At 35.9% G+C, this 19,310-nt stretch overlaps 1 protein-coding gene across 10 annotated transcripts in view; it reads right to left on the bottom strand.

The window, feature by feature from the left end:
- Window positions 1–19,310, bottom strand: part of ADAMTS6 (ADAM metallopeptidase with thrombospondin type 1 motif 6) — a 292,238-nt gene that overhangs the window by 35,302 nt on the left and 237,626 nt on the right. For 7 of the 10 annotated variants that reach the window (XM_060092943.1, XM_060092946.1, XM_060092944.1 and 4 more), the window contains 2 exons: window positions 15,309–15,472; window positions 14,747–14,885 (listed from right to left, as the gene is read on the bottom strand). In XM_060092943.1, the coding sequence (XP_059948926.1) occupies window positions 14,747–14,885; window positions 15,309–15,472 (303 nt within the window). Of the gene's footprint in view, window positions 1–837; window positions 991–13,988; window positions 14,078–14,746; window positions 14,886–15,308; window positions 15,473–19,310 lie in introns of those variants that run through there. The other 3 variants (XR_009531448.1, XM_060092947.1, XM_060092948.1) reach the window with 2 other exon arrangements.

Below are 19,310 nucleotides of genomic sequence, written 5' to 3' on the forward strand. Positions count from 1 at the left end.
ACAAACACATTCTTATCTGTAAACATGCCTGGTGAATAGACTTTATGCAGATTCATTTTCTCTTCAGTGTGGAGGAATCACAAGAAGCAAAGATAGGTGTATCAAGGTCTCAGAGGAAAGTCAATCTACAAGACAATGCTAAGTGTTCCAGATCCTATAGAGGTAGCAGCTTACTCCCAGAATTGAAAATCAAAGCACAAACTAAGCTATCCCCCTTACTCATTCATCCCATCTCTATAACCCGGTAGGCTAAATTACCTAGAACCAGTTATAAAAGCAGCATTAGCAGTATCCAAGTAACTACAGCTTCATACCTACCTAGCCCCACACAAACCTTCAGTTTTTCTTTTTTTTTTTCTCAGTTGCTTTTAGTAGTGCCCTAAAGAAAAGAGTTTGACCCCAAATTAGGGAAATCAATGTGAAACAGGACCATTCAGTGAAGGAAACTGTCACCTAAAGAGCTACGCACCAAATGCTTCCCCAAGGTCCCTTAAACATCCCGGGACGTCTGCAGGTGGGAGTACCTCAGTCATCATGTTTTGCACACTTCTAACTAAGCACTTTGAATTTAAAGATAGGGAAATCTCTTTCCCTGATGGCGAAAACCATTAAGTCCCATAGCCTCCATGATGGTAGTGAGCAGATGAAGAAGGTATATTTTATTACTTGCAGTGACCCAAGGCTCTTACTGATCAAGTTTTTTGGTTTTCCTAAATTTAGAGCTTTAAAATATAGACAAACAACTTACTTGCAAAATGTCTCAGAGTATGTGCTGTATTCATTCCATCCCAACTCCTTGAATAGGCCAAATATCTCAGTTTATGCGACAACAGTTTGGAATTTTTTAACTATTAAACTTTAGATTTTTGAGGGAAGAATGATTCACACCAGGCATAGTTTTGACCCATTCACAGATGTTCCACAGTATTCACCACATATCTCCTCATTGTGTCATTCCAGTGGGCAGATAACTAAGTCCATGTGATTCACCTGGATAAAAATCTCTATTATTAGTCATAGGATTCAACACCCACTGCCACAGTGGCTCAGAATAGCCATCTACCTGGGTTCAATACTTGCTCCTATCAGGAGGAGCAGGCGACTGTTTTTATAGGTTAGCATGGTTATTTTTTAAAATAACCATTCAAATACGATTATACTTGGAGGGGGGAGATTCAAAACATCCACTTACACAAAGGATTTACAACTTCAGCCAACTTTAATAAATACATTTAATAACTAAAAAAATATGATTAAACTTGCAATAAGGAAGTTGGCATTCAAGCTAGTATCTCGGTTGTTTTTCAGAAAAGGATAAACTTTTTATTTTTATTTTATTTTACCGAGGGAGGATAAACATTTTCAACACTACAAAGTGGAACTGATATTGCTTTATATAAGTGGCAGAAACATCAATTCAGTTTCTACAGCTTAAGATAAAATTCTACTTCCTTTAAAATCTTAGAAATGTTGTTTGGTTATAATGACATTAGTTTTTAAAAGTAGCCTTTAATATAAAAGCAAGGCTTCTGCAATTTGAATCACACATGAAATATTAGTTATTAGAGGTAAGATTTACATTTGATTTTAAGATAAATTCTAGCCATGTATGATCTTGAAAAACTTCAGCTACATAACATTTATTGTTAAAAATTTGGAAAATACACAAAACCAGAAAGAACAAAATAAAAATTATCCACAATCTCATATCTTTGCTCTGGACCTTTATTTTTATTTTTATTATTATTATTTTTTGCTGTACGTGGGCCTCTCACTGCTGTGGCCTCTCCCGTTGCGGAGCACAGGCTCCGGATGCGCAGGCTCAGCGGCCATGGCTCACGGGCCCAGCTGCTCCGCTCCACGGCATGTGGGATCCTCCCGCATCAGGGCACGAACCCGCATCCCCTGCATCAACAGGCGGATTCTCAATCACAGCGCCACCAGGGAAACCCTGGACCTTTATTTTTAAGGCTATTTTGTTCTTTGGTGGGATCCAGTAATTAATTTAAAATTACATAGTGCACAAACTAAAAATGCCAGCTAAATATGGTTCGCAGGTCATTCATTCATTCATTCATTCATCCATTCATTCATTCAATAGAGAATAATTACTGAATACAAGGCACTGTACTTCTTATGAGATATTGAGCTAAGTGCTGAGAATTACAAATTGACTTAATTTTGTCATGCCTCTCAGACTTCTTAAAAACTAGAATTTAGGATATTTGGGGGTACATTTCACTTTCATAATTTCAGAATGCTATTTTTTATGAAGTAAAAATTAAAGTCCTTGAATAAGCAGCTGAAATAACTGTATTTTACAAAGATGCATTTTCCTTGCATTCATCTTTTATTAATTTTCTTCTAAAATGTCATATTAGACAGTGTGGTATTTCACACTCAAGAACTGACTATACTAGTAATCTATTCCAAACCTTCCTAAAATGCTGAACTATCTCCCTTCAATAGCACAAATCTCCTTCCAACTTTTACCCCCACACTTGGCAGGTTTACAGAATTTTTTTTGTTTTTTTTCTTTTTAAATCAGCAGCAACAGAATAACTCTCTAAACCAATGCACCTAATTGAATGGATTTTTCAACACATACTTTTGGATTAAGGAAAATGCAGCTTTTAGCTTTAGAAAACACAGATCAACTGGAAATAATCTAAACCAAGTCAACAAGAGAAATGATTGAGTTTAGAATCTTTTTATATGATCAACCCTCTTGTACATAGCTTTTTAAAAAGTAATCTGTAAAACATTGCTAAGAAGTTGATTTAAACCTTTCAGGAATAATTACATCCAGTTACACAAAACCACTATGCTTTCAAATCTAAAGATGTATAGTTTATAACCTAAAACATAAAATGTCCGTATGACCAGTCAGTATATGCCTAATCAAAAACAAAATTCTGGTGGCTTAGTGCCCATATCCCCTGGAGATATGCAGGTGTTCTGCAGAATTTAATTGGTCAAACTTAAAATTGCACTAATTATATTTTATTCTTAAACACCTGAAGTTACTGGCATGCAAATTCTATACCCAATTCTGTTTTTAAATGCAATTCCTCTTCCATGCTTAAAAAAAAAAAGAACTTTAATGGTTTCATATTACAAAATTTAAGTACAAAGATGCCCTTACCAATACATATTTACTTTAAACTCTCTAAAATGGGTGTATCCTGTTTAGAGTCTTTTAATTTGCTTACCATTTTGGTTCTTTGATACCAAAGATGGTTCTTAACACGGAAATGTAATTCTTATTTTTAGCCTGGAAGTTTAAATTTGTCAGATCTTATATTTAATTTCTGCTAAAAGTTACAGATGATCTACTTGCCCATCAAAGGTTCTGCTGTCCAATGGGAGGAAGGAATACCCAACTTGAATCACTGCTCAAGCTACACGTCAAGAAATAGCATTTAGTATTTTGAAGTAGCATACACCATAGGAAAATGAGCAAGAAGTCCACCAAGCTGCAAGTGAGTCCTATATGGAGCCCTTCATCTGTTGTGCTTACTCTAGGAAATGGTGATGGTTCAAGAATATAGGGTCTTTTGCTCAGCAGCTGCAGAGCCAATCCTGAGTGAAGACTTTAGAGACCATTCCTCCTCTTCATTTCTTGCCTCCTTTTCAGTCCCTCTTCTACTCTTCTTATAAGCTGCTCAATGTTCTCATGTCCCATCTCTCTTCTTTCAGATAATTAAATCATTTAATAAGTTCATGTGTAACAATATTTAGCAATTTATTGCTTTTCTTAGGGTAGTTCATCATTTTAAAAGTAGAGAGAGGGCACTTAATGCACAGAAATTACCACTTGAATCTCATTTGAAAGAGTGATATGTATTAAACCAAGAAGGATGTGGGAGAGGTTAAGGGCAAGAGAAAGATCTTCTAGGTCTTCTCAAATCTACTCATAAGAACCAGCATTTCAGTCCTAGACGATTCAATTGGTAAGTGAGCAGTCTGTAACTACATGTAAGTCAGTAAGGGAAAGACAGAAAGGAAAAGTGTAACTTTGGGATTGATGGGCTAATCAACATCTAGATAATTTAACCTAGTGGCAAAGCACATCCTATCTACCCAAGAAACAGTTTTCTGAAGAATAGGGGGGAAAAAGTTAATAAGTCAGAGCTTACGGTACAAATGTGGTTGGTGGCTAAGGCAACAATTTGCTTAACCACAGCATCCAAAGTAGCTAGCAACCAAGACAACACTATACAACCACAGTATACAGAGCATATGGCCAACAACATTAATTTAATCTAAATCTTCAGTGCAGATAGCATCCAGAGAGCAACAAGTGCCAGGAAAAAAATGTCTCTCTGCTCTGCCTTTCATGGCTGGAATCTGGCTGCTGTGCTGTGTGATTATTGGCCAGACATAAGCATTTGTAGGGCAGAGCAAAGCCCATCTGCCTTGGATCTAACAGCTGGCATCAGGGTACCAATCAGCTCCACCCATTTGCTTCCTTCTTCTCAAGAGCCTCCTGCTAGTTTTTATCTCCCAAAGGTTTTCTTTCTCTGCCTTTCCAGTGTCTTCCTTCTGTCTTAAGCAAAATTATATGTCCCAAGGAAGCAGGATTAAGAAAAGGAAAATGCAGCTCTAAAAATATTTATTTTTCTAGAACAACTCTGTTTAGTGATGGTAAGGTAGGGTGGTGCATACATATACTGTGTTTATTTGAAATCACACTACCCCTGGAGGGAATTCCGACTACTCATTATAAATTAACAGTAATCTCTTCCACGGAAAGGTCTAACTTAACTCATTGAATTCCTACTAAGTCTAAGCCATGGGTTTTTATTATCATTAGGGGGAAAATGAGTGAGACAGACTTGACCTCAATGAGATTACATTAATAATGAAGGGAGGGGATAAAGCAAGTACCATTATAATTATATTATGGAACCTACCTCATCTAATAAAACAATGCACTTTCAGATGTAATATTTCGAATTTTACAGTTCCTTCATTTTGTTATGTTGCTGTCTGATTTCTCTCTCCTTTATCTTCATGGATCTTAAGAACTCATCTCATAGCCAAATGTCTATGATGTAATTCCCTTTCACTTTATCTTGTTACGATATTTTTTTCTCACTCTGACTTCTGCCATGTTTAGTTACTACCTCTTTTTGAGTTCTAGGCAGTTTAGGTAAATGATCTAAGGCAAGTTTTCATTCTCCTTTGTAAAATGAGACCAAAAAATTAGATGATTTCTAATGTTCCTTTCAGATCCAAAATTCTATGAAAGTTGTCTTTTCTTTTTTCCTCCACAATTCAATTGTTCACTTTTCCCCCTTCTAGGTCTGCTTTTCCCCTGTCCTCTACAGAATAATAAGTCTGGAAAACAGGCATTTGTTAGATTCTGTTTGGTTCTGTGTCGTGTTTCAGTGTCTCATTTCTTAGCAGTGTGAAGTACATATCAAAGGGGTTAGACGTGTCAAGAGGCAGAACACTAACTAGAAATAGGACTTTGTGAGAGACAAGTTGCCTAATATAAAGAATTAACTCATATTATACTAAAAAGGAATTTCCATGAACTTTAGTAGGAGCTTATTTGTTTTGGGTATTTCATTAAACATTAGAGGAATGATGCTGGAGTACAAGGAGGTCTTGAGTTTCTTCCACACATTGTGATGGATTTATTACCAATAAAGAAGCTTTTCTTTAATTATATATAGAATCCTTTTCTTGGAACCAAAGAGTAAATATTTCAGATTTGAATTATAACAAGGACACAATCATAAACAAGCTATATAGTTTTAAATGAAAATCTTAATTTTGTTTAGATAAAAAATGGGAATAATAATATCATAAGATCCTATAAAATCAGGGTGATAATGCTTATCATTACAAGAAGTTTTATTTTTTCCAAAAGTATTTTATGCATAATACCTTGTAAAGATGCATAGTGTTATGATTGTCAAAAATGAGATTTGGGACAAAATTTCAGTGAAGTGAAACATGACCTGTGACACATAGATCATAAATACAATAGGAATGCACTTAAACTTTGGTTTCAGCCTTACTCAAGTTTTTCAGTGAGTAAGATGTATCCTGGCCCTATTCACGTTAGAGAAGAATATAATCTCTAAAGCAACAGAAATGAAATGGAAGAGGAAGGAAAACAGCATTAGGAGGAGTGCTTTAGGTTAGCACAGATTTCTTGCCCTCAGTTATAAATCTTAACACTAGAGAAAATGCAAGCCACAATATGCAAGGGTAAACAGTAAAAAATGTCAGGTTATCAAACTAAACTTTCATATGTAAATTTTTTACAAGAAGTTAGAAAGCTTAAATTATATTGAAAATACACAGGAGAATTCAAAGAATTTTTTTTAAAGTGTATTCTATAGGGGAAGCTACATACTTAAGGAAAAAGATAAATAGAAATAATTATTAGAGACAAAAGAAAAAACATATTAACTTCTGAAGCATGAACCAGCCAAGAGCATGAGTTTACCTAGAGGAGTAGCCCTCTCAAGGGCAAGTTACATGAGAACTGAGCCAAGTGCAATTGATGGCTACAGAGCATAGGCTTTTGGGAGCTGTGATGTTCACAGGTGCCCTGCTCTGACGCCTGGCATAACTAACCCCGTATGTTAAAGGGTACTCTTTCCTTCTCAACATTGAAAATGAACTGAAAGAAGGGGATGATGGGAGAGAGTGAATAGGGGAATGCCACAGTCAATGCAATGATAGACTACTGTCTAGTCTTATAAATATTTTATTTTTCAAAGACCAAAGAGAAAATTACGGAATAATGAACAAAGCTGATGCAAATCTTTATTCCTTGTAAACTCAAGTCACGTTTTACAAGGGACTTGTATAATTAAAAATATCACAGTGATCTGTTTTATGTCTAAGTTTGGTATATACAGGAACCAAATGTAAAAGGACCCTCATAGTTTCAAACAATAGTACAACCTCACACAGAAAATACCCTTTATAGGGAATTTTTCTTAAAAACTAATTATATAACTATATTTCTTCAAAGGAAAAGAAATGACAATGACTAAAGGGCTTTTAATTATTCAAACTAAAATTTCCATCTGGTATCTTTCACTTAACTCAAAGTAAATTTTGGATAGTAATTCCTAAATTAAAGTGAAGCAAACAATTATAAGATCTGACTTATTAATGTCTTTCACACTTAATTTCAATCAAGTCTATTTTGAAACTTGAAAAATAATTGAATTTTGTTTTCCTCTGTTCCATTTTGGGACCCCTCCACTTTGAGTTTCTTTCCAAGTTAAGTGAATATGTCCTTTATAAGCTGCAATACAAGTGTTAATGGTCAGTTGACCATTATTAGTGTTGTTAAATATGTTAGCCATGTTAGAATTAGCAAAGAAATTAAACGGACATCTGTGAATATGTAAAGCATTTGCCTTTGTTTTATCTGGTACTTTGAGAGCTATTCTCTTTCAGTCAGATATTAGTACTGGCAAAAAGATTACATCATATTTTTCTAATAATTACTTTTTTAAATTGTTATTTTAGAATGGACTTACGTACTTTTAAGTGCACAATTATAGTTCTGTTGTATCATTCTTGAAAATAACAAAATATGTAACATTAACATAAAGTGCTTCCATAGAAACAATGTAGAAATATCCAGCTTTCTAAAGGGGCCAGGTAATCTTCATGATAGATTCATTAAAATAATTTGAAAAGTCTATTATTAATAAATGGAATACTGTGGATTATTACATAAACTTGTTAGGTAGTAAACTGCAAGGGAGAATTTGCTATCAGGGGCTCTTTTAAATATACAGTTTCTTTTTCTTTTCTCTCTCTTTTTTCTTTCCCTTTAATCACCTACTAACCTGAAACTGAACTAACAGAGACAGAGGAAGGAAGCATATTCAGGAGGGCACATCAGAAGAAATACTTAATACAGATATGAAGGAGAAATTTACATATTACTTAAAACCTCTAGTTTCTTAATGGAAGTGCAGAAGAGTCTCCATTTTTAAACTCTGAACATCACCAGGACCCTGAATAAGGAGTTTATATGCATTTTTTCCTCTTACGAGATGAAGTTCACCATCTACTGAAAGGAAGCTAGGTGACTAATTTTTGTCCAACTTTACTGACACTCATTTGAAATTAAGAGTTCTCAAACTTTCCTGGTTCACAGTACTCTTAGTGTCCCAGTACTTTTTTCACAGCCCTCCCAGGCAGGAAAAAAAAAAAAAAATCTGAGTTTCACTTATTAACCACTCAATAGTAATAATTTGCGTGATGTATGACAGTGTCACTGTGTTTCCATTGAAAACGTACAACATTCTGCAGTGCCTCTGTGAGTCTGCTGTAGTGTCCTGGGGTACTATGGGGCGTTGTGAAAAATATGGCCCTAAATCAGGAAAATACAAATAGTACTTGGAAACTATGTAAAGCATCTTAAAAATCTTAAAGAGTAGAAACCAGTTTCAGTATGTATAAGACTCCAGGTGAGCCAGGTGAAACCACAAAAAGTAAAATAAAAAGAATTTGCCCTAGTTAAAAAGAGGAAAAACATAGAAAATCTTTAAAAAATTTATATGCTATACACACACACACACACACACACACACAACACATTAGGCTTAAGATGCCATCCAGGGAAGAAAAAGAATAACAAATAAAACAAGCATCTTTATAAAATTTGAGTGTCAAACACACAATAAAAATTAATTAGGCTATGTAAATGTAAAAGAAAAAGTAATGATAACATTCTAAATGGTTAAAGACAGTTGATTAGAAACATTCCTGAAACACTCCATTGTATAAGTAAGAAAAATCTGTGCTCTTTGATCTTCAAACAAAATCAAAATTGCCTCTAAAAATAAACCTGTCTCCCCCTCCCAGTCCTCCATCTAAGCATAGCTTTAGCTTATCTTTTTTTTTTCCCCCTGAGCTGCTAAGCAATGAATGTTTAGCAGAGAGATGCCTTTGTCAGCAGAAACCTGACCAAATTGGTATGCAATTTTTTGTACTTCAACACAAAGAGAAAGAAAAGCCTAGAAAAAACAATTTGAAGAAAGTAATCAGAAGTGTCAGTAGAACTGATTGCAGGATGAAGACTGTATATTTACAGTATAAATGTAAAACTAATACATGAAAATACATATGTATTTCTGACCTTTCTTTGCACAACTAAAGGATCCTTAAGCTTTCTTTCCTGACAGAACAGGTACAACAGTACAGCATCAACTCTCAGTTAATTGGTTTTGGAAGTTTTGCTTTAAAGCCTAAGGGTTGTATTAAATAAGAGGAGGAGTGGGGGGTGGGGAGAGGGGAGAAGGTGGGGGTGGAAGGGGAATGGTTTGAATAGTGGGAAATGAGAGCACATCCAGAAAGATAGGGGAGGAAATTATCATGAATACTGCTGCATTTTGCAAAAATTCATTCCCTAACAAAAACAACAATTTCCTAAAACAATAAAAGGCCTTCTCTGATTACAACTATAAGTCGCAGAGAGAAAAAAATGTTTGTTATCAGTTTTCACAAATGTTGAGTTAAAACAGGGGCCTCATATTCTGACTTGTGAGTCTAAATTAAAGTTGGTTAAGTACATAACCACTTGTTCATTTTAGCTCCCTAAGTACCACAGAAACTTGAAATGAGAAGAAAGGATTTTGGAAAATCTGTTTAGCACAATTGCACTTGAGCTTAGTCAAAAGGCCAAGAAATGATATTTAGCACAATTTTGGTCAGTTTTGAAAGCATTAATTAGATGCTTATAAATGATCCATCAGGTGAAGAAGAAAGCACGTAAATAAACTAAACTACAAAAAAGCTTTCTAAAGGCATGTTCAAGGCCAATGGCCACACTAAACAAAATTATGTAATTAATTGGTATTCTACCACTTTTTTCATTTCCTTCTCTGATGTCCCTAGCTAACTTTCCCACTCCAGATACTTATACCTAAATCTCATTAACCTTTGCATTCAACTAGTAGCCAACTAATAACAGAGATGTGAGTTAGTAATGCTCCCAGAGGTATTTGCATCTGAATGTAAATTATTTGAAGACTAAATAAACCTTCAATTAGCCTCAAAGGCAGTACTTCTCAACCGTGGCTACACATTAGAATTACCTAGGGACCTTTTAAAAATCTGATGCCCAGGCCATACTCCCAAGCAATTAAATCGGAATCTCTGGGGGCGGGCCCAAGTGTCAAAATTGTTTAAAGTTCCCCAGGTGATTCCAATGTGCAGCCAAAACTGAGAATCATTGCTTTAGGGAAAGCATTTGAAAAAATGAAATTTCAAGCTAGTAAAGGAGAAATTCTTGAGTGGGGAATATATCATGTTGCTCTATTGATGATGTCAACTGATGAAAAAGCTCTCTTCAAGGTAAAGGACCATTTTTATTACAAGAGAAAATGCTACATTAAAAAAAAATCACTAGACTTCTAAGTCTTGATTTCAGCGTTACTTCACTTGAGTGTTACTGTAAAACAGGAATAACAATAGCAGTGCCTATCTCATGGTGTTATTGAGAATGAGCAAATGAAACAGGGAACCAAAAAATGTTTCATAAACTGTAAAGTTTTATTTGTCATTACACAGCTGAGCTAGAACCATTTATCATTAAAAACACTAGGTGTAATGTGATTACAACTGCAATATGGATTATTACCTAATGGATATGTCAATTTGTTTTACTAGACATTTACTTTATGAAATCTAAGTATCTAGCCCAATGTTTCTTGAAGTATGGTTGCTGAACCAGTGTCACCAGCATCACTTGGAAATTTGTTAGAAATGCAAATTCTTGGAGTCTGCCCCAGACCTACCGAATCAGAAACTGGAGGCAGAACGTAGCAATCTTGTTTGAACAAGCCCTCCAGGTGATTCTGATGCACACTACAACTTGAAAACCACACATCTAGCCAAACATCAGTAAAAAGAGAGTATATATAACTAAAATCAAAAGATGAATAAACATTATTTTTTCAATCTTTAAAAGTCACAGTGCAAAGGCATATCAGCATAAATTACTACTTTAAAAAATTCCTAAAGCTTTGTATTTTAATCTAGTACAGTTCTCACTACCTAGCCAAGCTTTATCAATCAACATGTTAATCACGAATACAATAGTAGTATAAAAATTTAGGAGTCAGATTAATTATAGAGTATAGAAACAAAACTCTAGTGGGAGTAACAATGGTTCAGAAAATAGTCCAGTTTTAATTCTCTCAAAGGAAAAGTCATAACTGTATCTTAAAAATCACATTTATCCTGAAGACAACACTCCACAGCATCTCAGTGTTCTTATTCAGGCTAAGGAAGTGTGTCAGCACTGACTCAGAGAAAAGACCATTTCTTGGACTGAAACACTAGCAGTGTTTCCTGCAGTCTTAGATTTGTCACTGGGTCTGCTAAGCAACAGAAAAACAATCTCAAAACTTCTTATCTTAAAAGATCTCGTAAGAGAAAATATCAACATTGCTCCCAAACTCAAAGTCCAAAGGTCGTGAGAACATTGAACAGTCTTGTGAGACTGCAGTAGAAAGTTCTTTGAGATCTTTCTTGTTCCCTCTTTTTCCATTTTAAAAAGTTTTGGCAGTCTCAAGATACCTAGCACCACTTTACAAAGATGAGAGTGGAGTATCACAATTAAGAACACACGTTAGTATTCATCCTTAGTTTCTGAGTGAAAACTGAGAAGAAATGACTTTTTCCTGAAAGATTCCTTAACAACAGATGAAGTTCCATTTACCATTACTGAGCAGTTGACACTGGCTCTCTCTTTGATCAAGATTCCTGAGTCCTAAGGGATTTTCCTTTCCTCAATCCTAAACCTCCTGTATTTAAAGAACCTGGGGTTAAAAGTGGGGGAATGTGTAGGAAGAATAACTCCAATAACTGATATCTGTACTCTATACTCTAGGAAATATTTCCAACCTATTCAAAGTAAACAAAAGAATACAATCCAAATTATACTATCTTCCCCTGACAATTGCTTTGCCCCACCTTACAAACAAAATAACAATTCTAAACTCTCATTTCCCACACTGGAAAGAATAACACAAATATGTAATTGTCAAAATAATTAATTCCTTTTGATCATTCACTTATCTGTAAGCATTTATTGAGTTCCTAGTATGTTCCAGACATTGTTTTAGATACAAAATGAGTCTAGAAAGATGCATAGACTTCAGTGATGAGGACGTGGATTCTATGTGTCTAGAGTGCTGTTTCAGTTTCTCTGTCAACCAAGACCAGTGGTACTCAAACTTGAGCAAGCATCAGAATCACTTGGAGAACTTGTTAAAATATAGATTTTGGGGCCCCACAAAGAGAGACTCTACTCAGTAGGTCTGAGATGGGGCCCACAAATTAGCATTCTAATAAATTCTCAGGTGACGTTGATGCTGCTGGTTCGGGGACCACACTTTGAGAACCACTTACCAAGAAATGCAGCTCATCACACTATGCCTGCTGATTTTCAAACACTGTACATCTCTCTTCCAAACAAGGCAATGGCCTTATAAAGGCTTTTCACTCACAACTGAGCAGGATTACAGTTCCCAGAACCACCTCAAATATCTAGGATTGGTAGCTCCAGAAGAGAAGAAAGAAGTATAAAAAATAAAGAGAAAATTCTCTTTCCAGGGGCTTTGCTCCCTCCTTGTTTTTCTTTTGTTTTATGCCCCATCACAAGAAATCACTCTTCTATTATGATTTCTCAATACAAGTGTTATGGAAAAGAATAACACACATTCAGATTTTTCATACTTCTTTACTTTAATAAAATCATAGTTTTTCTTCTAAATTCAGTTCTCTCGGCCTTCTCCCCCACCCCTTTTTTGCTGGACTATCTCCTTTCTGAACAAAAGAATAGAGTTAGAAGGAACACTGAGAATTCACTTAATCCCTCCTTGGCCTCAGACAAGACTGTATCTAAACCATCCCCAAATATAGCAATTTTCAGTACAAAGATGAACAGGCACTAAGAACCTCCCATTCAACATTCTGTCACATACTTGAAGATACTATCATAATATACTTTCCCTCAGCCTTCTCTTCTCCAAGCTAATCAACCTCGACATTTAGACTACTTCATTAGATTTCCTGAACTTTAAATTATTTTGACTCTTTAATAAGTTTATCCCACCTTACCTCAGGGCCTGAATTATGTATTTACTGTTATCATGAAGACTTCTTTTTGGTATGTGAAAAGGGCAAAGTTAATTTATAGATTAAATAAGAAGGAATTTAATTGGAACAAAGAAATATATATATATATATATATATATATATATATATATATATATATATATAAATGCCACTATAATATAATATAATGGCATTCACTTGAACAATTAATTTCAAATATCCTTTATTTTGTTAAAAGAAATAGTAAAGCCCTATAGTTTTTAAAACTTTATAAATCACCAGCCATTTCATACATAAAACGGATGGGAATTAGATATCTTTTGATGCCACAGATTACACATAACCATGTTTCATGACACTTCACACAGGAGGAAAACATTATTATTGTTCATCTGCTTTTTTTTGCATAGTGTTTACTACTTAAGTTGGAGTTGGAGTTTATCCATGATTTAATTTTGTATGAGTCTAAAATTACTGAATGTATTATTGTGATTATTCACTTTTGTGAAAATAATTTCTCTGATTCAAGCTTTGAGAATCAGAAGTGTTTAGAGAGTCAGTGAGTACAGGACAAAATAGGATGAAGTCCATGTAAATCATGTGTTTCTGAGCGGTTCAGAAAGGAAAAATAGGTAATACATTGGAATACGGGGTAAAATGGGATGATTCACTTTAGTTCCATCTCTCCCATTCTAAATATCACTATTCAAAATTTAATCTTTGCTTTCGGAACGGTGAGGTGCTCTAGTCCAGCACAGGCCTGAGGGATAGGTTTTGTCTCCTTGCCTATTGGGACCAAGGTGTACGGTGGAGGCGATGCATTTAGTCTCCAGAGAGAAGGAAGATGCTGCTTGCACAGCACTTCTACTCACCAGTCCATGCAGCAGCAAGGGTGTTGGCTTTGAAGGAAGCCAACTGTCCTGCTCTCCCAGCCAGAGGTAAAGAATTGCATTGGTGGCCACTAGAGGGAGGAGGATTAGGAATAGAGTAAATTGTGGGGAAAAGGCACCCATGAAAAACGCACATGGGACAACCAACACATCACCAACCACCGCCTAGCAGCTACCTCTCTGAGGGACTATCATGGGGTCTGCAAACACCATTAACCCAGAGACCCAGACACCAGTAATTATTGTAGTATCCCAGTATATAGCCCCTTAACTTGGATGGCTGCAGAAGGGAGTTTGAATAGGATTGTGGGAAACATACAAGCACACAAACACAAACACACAAGCACACAGACATACATTCTCATCCCCCATTACAAGACGTTACATCTGTGCCGTCTGATTCTTGCTCATTTTCTTATTTAAAACTCTTGATGTTCTTTACCAAGAATGTGTTCACGAAAAGCAAACAGCCCACCTTCAAGATAGTCTTGGGAGAAGCACCAGCAGAGACACTCATTGTGCCAAGATGTATTTTACCAACAAATCTGTACAAATTACATGAGGTTAAAAACAAACGGAATATAATATAATTAAAGCAAAGTTTCTTTTGCTAAATTACAGCTTGAAGCAAACCTGCAAGAAATATTTCCAATTAGCTTCTTTAGCAAACACAAAGCATAGCTCAGAATGTTTTGCTTTCCATCCTGCCCTCTGGGTGGGCTGCCTAGTGGGTGTCTTACCTCCAGCACAAGTAGCTGAGCATTCTGACCAAGGCTGATGATTCCACGTAAAGCCAACTTCATTGTCTCCACTGCCTGTCCGGGTGATGGGAACGTTGAATTTATACCTAATTCCCAAATTCTGTTCCTGAAGCAGAACCTGACATTGAAAACAACTGGTGAAGATAATTAAAATACAATGAGCCTTTATTCAGATATTTATTATTTCTTTTGAAGAAGAAAATGTCATAATGTAAGTCTTAAGGGAAATTTAAGACAACTTTTAGAACACATGCAGTTATACTGAATTTTCTACTTCCGTTTTCATGGGTAATTTGGAGCCATTTCTCTCATTTGCCTTATTTGGTTATAAAAATATTATTCAAGCAGGCATTGAAAAGATCAGTCATATGGAAAGAGCACTATGGTCTTAACTTTACACAGACTTACACCCTTAGGCATACCATTTTACCTTTATTTACTTTAATTTCACCACTTTAATTTCAGATGATAAAGCCTGCCCCTTCCTACTTCACAGGTCAGATTACAAAGATTAGAAATGAAGCGGCAAAGGCATATTTACCATGACAATGAGATTTTCTGAGGTGGGACCTAAAGCTTCTAAGGATTCTGGTTCATCGGTTGGCCTCTTATAGTGAAAAGCTGTCCCAGCAACATCAAACTTCCTAGGCCAGTCAATAGTCCAGGCACCATTAATATAGTAATCATCCCCTTCAGATTTTAAAGCTAAAAAAAAAAAAAAAAAATCACTGTCTACCTAAAAATGTGAAACTTCATTTACCACAATGGCACTCATTAATCATTGCACTGAAGTGTACAATGAATATCTATTTCCATTTCGAGATGGGAATCTTTTTTTTTTTTTTTTTACAGACAACACCAACAATTTATTTTTTGTTACTTAGATATACATTGTGAAGTGATTTCTAATGAGGTGCCAGGAATTCTACCACAGAAACAGAAATATTTGGTAATCTCCAGCCACTGTTGGTAGAAATTCAGTAAGTACATTCTTTCTCTTAGATAATGATGCTATATAATTTGGTAAAGTAGAAGTACTGTGATTCACCTGCCAGTGAATTAGTATCTCAGAAAATACCAAAAAATGCATATTAGATGATTCAAAGTCAATAAAAGTTTTCCCAAAAGAAAACATCAGACTCAGACAACTTTGTACAGAGTAGTTCTACCACACATTCAAGGAAAAAATAATTTCACTTTTTCACAAAACTCTTCCAAGAGGATAGAGAAAGAGAATACGTCCAATCTCATTTTATGAGTCTAGCATTTTCATGTTCAAACCTGGCCAGTCAAATAAATAAAAATTATGCAACAACAGCACTCTTGAACAAACATGCAAAATGTAAGTAATTAAATAAAATATTAGCAATTGGCATAAAGTAATATAGAAGTTAATACATCAGAAGTAAGGTAAGCTTATACCAGGATTGCAATGCTGGTTTAATAATAGAAAATCAATTAATATACTTTTTCATATTATTAAAGGAAGAAAGGCAGATGATTACCTTAACAGATGCAGAAAAAGCATTTTAAAAAGTTCAATATTCATATATGATTTAAAAGAAATTTTAGTAAACTAGGAAAGCATGAAACTTCATTAATTTTATAAAAGGCAAACAAAAACACTCAAACAAAAATGTATAGTAAACATCAAACCTAAAGATGTAATGTTGAAGGCATTTTCTTTAAGATCAGGAAAAAGTTAAGGATGCCTGTTACCATCACTTCTATTCAACCATTGACTGTGGGATCTAGCTAGTGTAACAGAGTAGGAAAAAAAGAAGTAAAGGCAATAAGGAAGGAAAAGAAGAGCCAAAAGACTCATTTTTTTTTTTTGCAGATGATATAATTTTCATCTTAATGTAAAAAATCTAAAAGAAATTATAGAAAAATAAGACATTTAATAAGAAAGTTCAGCAAGTTTTGATATAAAAATCAATATATGAAAGTCAGTTGTATTACTACATCAGGAATAGCAGTTATAAAGCAGTTTTAAATAAGGACATTCTCAGTGGCAACGAAAAATATAAAAATACTTAGGAATAATTCTATCAAAAGGCAGGCAAACCGTTAGTGAGGTAAATTATGAAATTTTAATAAAAATCATCAAGGATGATCTAAACAAGTAGAGAGAAATAACCTGTTCTTATAAAGACTCAATTTTGCCTGTATTAAGCTATAGATTTAGTGACTTTCAATAAAAATTCCCAAATGGTTGTAGCGAGCACTGTGGTGCTGCAGGGCCTGGCAGCACTTATCAGCAGGAGGTGGAAGCAGGGAGAAGAGGAAGGGATCAAAAGTTCACAGAAGTGCACATTCAAAAGTGGATATAGTATATAAGGCAAAAACTCTATCAGCTGACTATATTCTACACAAGGGCCTGAAAGACCTTCCATTTATTAGAACAATAAAGAATGTGCTGGGGCTTTCTTGGTGGCGCAGTGGTCAAGAATCTGCCTGCCAATGCAAGGGACACAGGCCCGAGCCCCGGCCTGGGAAGATCCCACATGCTGCGGAGCAACTAAGCCCATGCGCCACAACTGCTGAGCCTGCACTCTAGAGCCTACGAGCCACAACTACTGAGCCCACATGCCACGAGCCACAACTGCTGAGCCTGCACTCCAGATATGTATCTAATAACATATTATAGCAATCTAATAGCATATTAGAATTGGCCCCGCAACACAATGAAGAGTAGCTCCCACTCACCGCAACTAGAGAAACTAGAGAAAGCCAGTGCACAGCAACGAACACCCAACACAGCCAAAAAAAAAAAAAAAAAAAAAATCAATTAATTAATTAATTAATTTAAAAAAGAATGTGCTGGTGAGACAGGCACCAGCATCACTGAGACCCTCTTCTCTTTAAGCTTGGAACTGTCATTACAGAACTGGGCTCGCAGACAGCAATGGGGATGATCCCAACATACTAGAGGCCAGGAGGTATGGCATAAGCATTAGAATGGAGGTGGGCACAGTTATCACAAACCATAACAAATTAGCATGGCAGTCAGGAGTAGTCATGGAGATATTTAACAGAATACAGTCTTCCAAGGGGCCCAAGAGATGGGCACTTTTCTGATCCAGACCCACTGAGCTTAAGCAGAGGCTGGGTGACTAGGAGATAGGATCCTACAACATCACAACACCACAGCACTCAGTGGTAATTTTTCCTCGCCTTTCCTCAAAGGACGTAAAAGCCATTACCAGCAGGGAAAGGGAAAATCCAAATATACTGAGGACTGTTGGGCACAGGGACTAAGTTAACCTGAAGTGGCAAAGGTGCCCCTTGTTTAGGATAAGGGCACAGAGAAGTAAAGTAATAAAAGGAATTTTGACCCAGGTCCAGCTCACAGAGTGTCCACTGAGTCCATGAATCCAGTCAGTGGTCATTTCTCTCAGACCTGAATTTAAAATGGAAACAGGGGGCTTCTCTGGTGGCGCAGTGGTTGAGGGTCCACCTGCTGATGCAGGGGACACGGGTTCATGCCCCGGTCCGGGAAGATCCCACATGCCGTGGAGCGGCTAGGCCCGTGAGCCATGGCTGCTGAGCCTGTGTGTCCGGAGCCTATGCTCTGCAACAGGAGAGGCCACAACAATGAGAGGCCCTCGCACCGCAAAATAAATAAATAAATAAAAATAAGATGGAAACAGTATACTTGGTAGCTGGCATAACCTTCACATTTATCTCTTGATCTGTAAAATAACACCTATCCCAGTGGGGAAGACCAGGTTGAAGTCTCTGAAACTTCTCTCCTTCCCCCAGCTAAAACAGTAAACTACAAACAATATTGCATCTTGGAGTGGGGGCGGGGTGTGTGTGTGGATTGCCAGAGATGAATGCTACCCATAAGGTCTTAAAGTGTGCAAGGGTGGTGGTTTCTACCATATACCTATTTACTTCACTTGTGTGGCCCCTACAGAAACTAGATAGATCTTTTTGGATGATAGTAGTCTGTTGCAAACTCAACCAAGGGGTACTGTTGCTGTGCTGGATGTAGAGATGGGATTCTTGACCATTTTCTTAAGCACAAATTAAAATAGTAATTTTCCATGTGAATGTCAAGAAGATATTAAGTATTTATAATGTTATTGATAGAAAGGAATGAAATGCTTATCTATAGGAATAAAAATGTGGAACTAGCAAGGGAAATTATGACTAAAGGAATAACTTGGGATGGAGGTGGGGTTAGGGAGCAGATTTTCCTGTCCAAATATTAAAACAGTAATTATACAAATATGGGGTGGGAACAACATGTGGTATGGCACACAGATGGACAGAACAATAGAACAAAATGGACAGTTAAGAAATAAACAAAAGTACATATGGGAATTAATATATAACAAAGGAAGCACCCTAAATTAGTAAAGGAAAGATAACAAGAAATGGAACTAAGACAAAAGACTAGCTTTTTGGCAAAAAAAAAAAAATGCTGAATTTGTCTCATTCTTTATATATGAATAGATACCACAACTCCATTCCTAGGTATATATCCAAAACAAGTGAAAATAGGTACTCAAACAAATATATGTACACACAAGTT

Source organism: Mesoplodon densirostris, chromosome 3 (assembly GCF_025265405.1).
Source record: "Mesoplodon densirostris isolate mMesDen1 chromosome 3, mMesDen1 primary haplotype, whole genome shotgun sequence".
Classification (NCBI taxonomy): domain Eukaryota; kingdom Metazoa; phylum Chordata; class Mammalia; order Artiodactyla; family Ziphiidae; genus Mesoplodon; species Mesoplodon densirostris.